At 39.7% G+C, this 3,328-nt stretch overlaps 1 protein-coding gene across 1 annotated transcript; it reads left to right on the top strand.

Annotated features, from left to right (window-relative positions):
- The first annotated feature begins 1,410 nt into the window (after positions 1–1,410).
- LOC131874437 (uncharacterized) lies at positions 1,411–2,841 on the top strand. The gene has a single exon (XM_059217814.1). The coding sequence runs from the start codon at positions 1,411–1,413 to the stop codon at positions 2,839–2,841; it is 1,431 nt and encodes a 476-aa protein (XP_059073797.1).
- The last annotated feature ends 487 nt before the right edge of the window (positions 2,842–3,328 follow it).

Genomic DNA, 3,328 nt, shown 5'->3' on the forward strand with positions numbered 1-3,328 from the left:
TTTTCTCCATCAAGATAAAGAGAACTAGGGAGGTTTGGGAGGTGACACCACGAAGGATCTATTTGAGTTCCTTGCAGATGATTGGACCGATCTGTTGCTTTCCCAACACATGGTGACTGGAAAAAATGATTAATGGGTGTTTTTTTCCATTTTTGTTTAAGGTTTCGATGTTGGATCTGTTGGATCTTGGTTATGTTTAATTTCATCATCAGCCTTGTGTGGCTTGTTAAGACTCTTTTTAATTTTTTCAAATACCATTGTATGAACAATATGCTTACTACTAGGGTTGGTTTAATTCTAGTTTCTTTGTGGATATCTGCTTTTTCAGACGTTATATGGACAAGATTGCCATCAATCTTGTGATCTTCTATAGTAGTAGGTGGATTATGTTTTTGATAGTTAAGATAGGGATTGGCTGATGCTCTGTCATTTGGTTGTTATGTTTAAGCTGTTAATGCTCTCTTTCAAGCTTGCTATGTACTCCGAGTCAACCCCCTAGTTTTGGTTGTTTTTTTATCAAAAACATTATCAATATTATAATAATAATAATATAATGCAACTATCAACATAAATTAAAAATACACTTTTCACCAACTTTAATCTTATTTTATAAAATCTAGTTTGAAAAAAATATTTTAGAATTTTTATTATTATAATAAAATGTTGAATACTATAATTTGCAATAAATTTATTTTAACATTAAAAATAATAAAATTAATGATAACAACATTAACTTTAAATATAGTAGTCTTTGTAGGCCAAAATTAAACTTGATAAATGATAAAAACTAAATCAGTCCATCATCAATTTATATACTTCTTTGTTTTATTATTATTTACATAAATTTAGTGTATATTAGAATATTTTATATTAACATTGTTAAAATTAATTATAAATTTTTTAATAATTTAAAATAAATATATTAAAAACATAAAATTTTAGAAACTAGAATAATAAAAAAGAAAATTTAAATCAACAAAATTAATTCTCCAAATAAAAATTTTAAAATAGAACAAAAATAAGATTAACTATAATAATAATAATAATAATAATAATAACTACAATAGCAATTAAACAAGTACATCACAATAGAATCATCTTTGAGGTGCGATGGGAGCGTCTATCTACCGTCGCCGGGCTAGGGCAATCGTGCCCTAGCTCTTCCTTGCTGTGTCTGCATCTGCGTAGGGGGGGTGTACGATCGCGTGGGTAGGGGGGGAGCTGTTTTTTCCTGTTGCAGGTTTTGTTTCATCTTTTTTGGCCGCCGTTCTGTGCTGGGACGAGCCTGTGTGGGCTGTGCATGCGGGCGGGAGTTGAGCGATTTGGTTGTAGCGCTCTTGTGACGGGTCAGGGCTGTGTTGGGCCCGATCAGATCCCTTTGCGGTGGGGTATCCAGGGCTGAGTGGGCTAATGGCCAAAGGGGAGACGCCTAGGGAGGTGCCTAGTTCAAAATTTCATGAAGCAGTGGCTATGAATTTGCCAGGTCAGGAAGCAAGGGTTTTTGAAAATGCCCTCTTCTCTCAGAATACAGGGGCTACGGATCCAGGCTCGCCTGTGGGATCTCGAATCACGAAGATTAACGGATGTCTTGAAAGGTGCAAAGATAGACCCAAATTGGTAATTCCCTTTGAAATGATTGCTGAAGATGTCGAATATTACTCTAAACATTCGTTGTATTGCAAGTTCCTGGGTTTAAGAGTTTCTCTCCAATTCCTGGAAAACTGGGCTCAGAAAGTGTGGGAACCAGAGGGTGAAATGGAGGTTACGTTGCTAGCAAATAATTTTTTCATGGTAACGTTTCTTTGTATGGCTGATCGGAATAGGGTTTTTGAGGGTGGACCCTATTTTTATAACCAGGTGGGGCTATTCGTCAAACCATGGCATGCAGGATTTAATCCTTCTGAGGAGCTTCCAAATCGGGTTCCGGTGTGGGTTCGGTTACCCAGATTTCCTATAGAATGCTGTCGCGAGGATGTTCTCCATATGCTTGCATCGATGCTCGGGAAGCCGGTGGGTCCTTCATCACAAACCTTGGGTAAGAAAGTTATGACCTTTGCTCGAATTTGTGTGGAACTGGATTTGAGTAGACCACTGCCTGATGTGGTAGAGATGTGTGCGGGCTCATATTCCTGGGTGCAACAACTGGACTATGAGACCCTTCCTTTTCGATGCTGTCTATGTCATGAATATGGCCATCTTGTGAGAAGATGCCCAAAGGCCAAGTCAGTGGAACAGCAAACTTCGCCTCCTCCTCATGATAATCCTAGTATGGACAAAGGGAAGAAGCCTGTTGTTGGGGAGGATAAAGATGTTGAGGGCTTTGTTCGGGTTAAGGCTCGTAATCGGAACAGAGGCCAGAAGCGGACTCTAAGGGAGTGTCAGGAAGAAGATACCTTTAACAGATTCGAGATCTTGGATGAATTGGGTCAGCCAGAAGTTAATCCTGGAGTAATTATTGAGGATGAACAGGCAGGGGATTCTAGAATGGGGACTATTTCTTCCATTCCTCCTGTTGATTCCCATGAAGAGACTACTGTGCCTATGGTCACGGATGGGCAAACAGGGGTTCAGATGATATTAGAGCCAAATGGTGAGTTGGGGCAAGGGGTAGAGAATGTTTCTATTCCAGCACGGACTGCAGCTCCAGAGTCGGATAAGCGAGGTAAATCTTCTCCTCATCTGGGCATTCTCCAAAAAGATGGTAAGAAGGGGGTCTCAGAGAAAAATGTTAAATTGGGACGAAAGAAGGACTTAGAAAAGATCAAGATGATTGGGGAGACATTGGTGGAGTCAGGTTCTGTGAAGACCTTGGATTCCCACTTTTCGACTCCTTCGAAATGATAGTTATCTCATGGAATGTAAGGGGCTTGAACAGCGGCCCTAGACAAAAGGCTGTTTGGGATTTAGTTAGGATTCATTCTCCTGATGTTCTCTTCCTTCAGGAGACTAAGGTTTCTGTGGAATTCATGATGAGTATTGCATCTAAGCTATGGAGGAATGGTCTATGTCAGTGTATTGGAGCTCAGGGATCTTCGGGGGGTGTGGCATGTCTCTGGAACCCACGAAAGATCCAACCTGTGTCTTGGATTTCCTTTAAGTCCTCCTTATCCTTGGTTGCTTTGTGCACTGAGTCGGGGGAATCTGTTCTCTTTTCTAATGTCTACGCTCCTATTGACTTCCAAGGTAAACTCCTGGTCTGGAATAATATTTTTTTGGTTCGTAGTTTATTTCCTTACTTGCCATCGATTGTTGCTGGGGACTTTAATGCTATTCTTGATCTAACGGAAAAACGAGGAGGTAATACAAGACTGGATCCTTCTTCTTTCTT

The sequence above is a fragment of the Cryptomeria japonica genome, chromosome 3 (assembly GCF_030272615.1).
Source record: "Cryptomeria japonica chromosome 3, Sugi_1.0, whole genome shotgun sequence".
Taxonomy (NCBI): Eukaryota; Viridiplantae; Streptophyta; class Pinopsida; order Cupressales; family Cupressaceae; genus Cryptomeria; species Cryptomeria japonica.

What these genes read in the sequence shown, in the direction of transcription:
- LOC131874437 (XM_059217814.1), top strand. Translation starts at nt 1,411, where the DNA reads ATGGCCAAAGGGGAGACGCCTAGGGAGGTGCCTAGTTCAAAATTTCAT.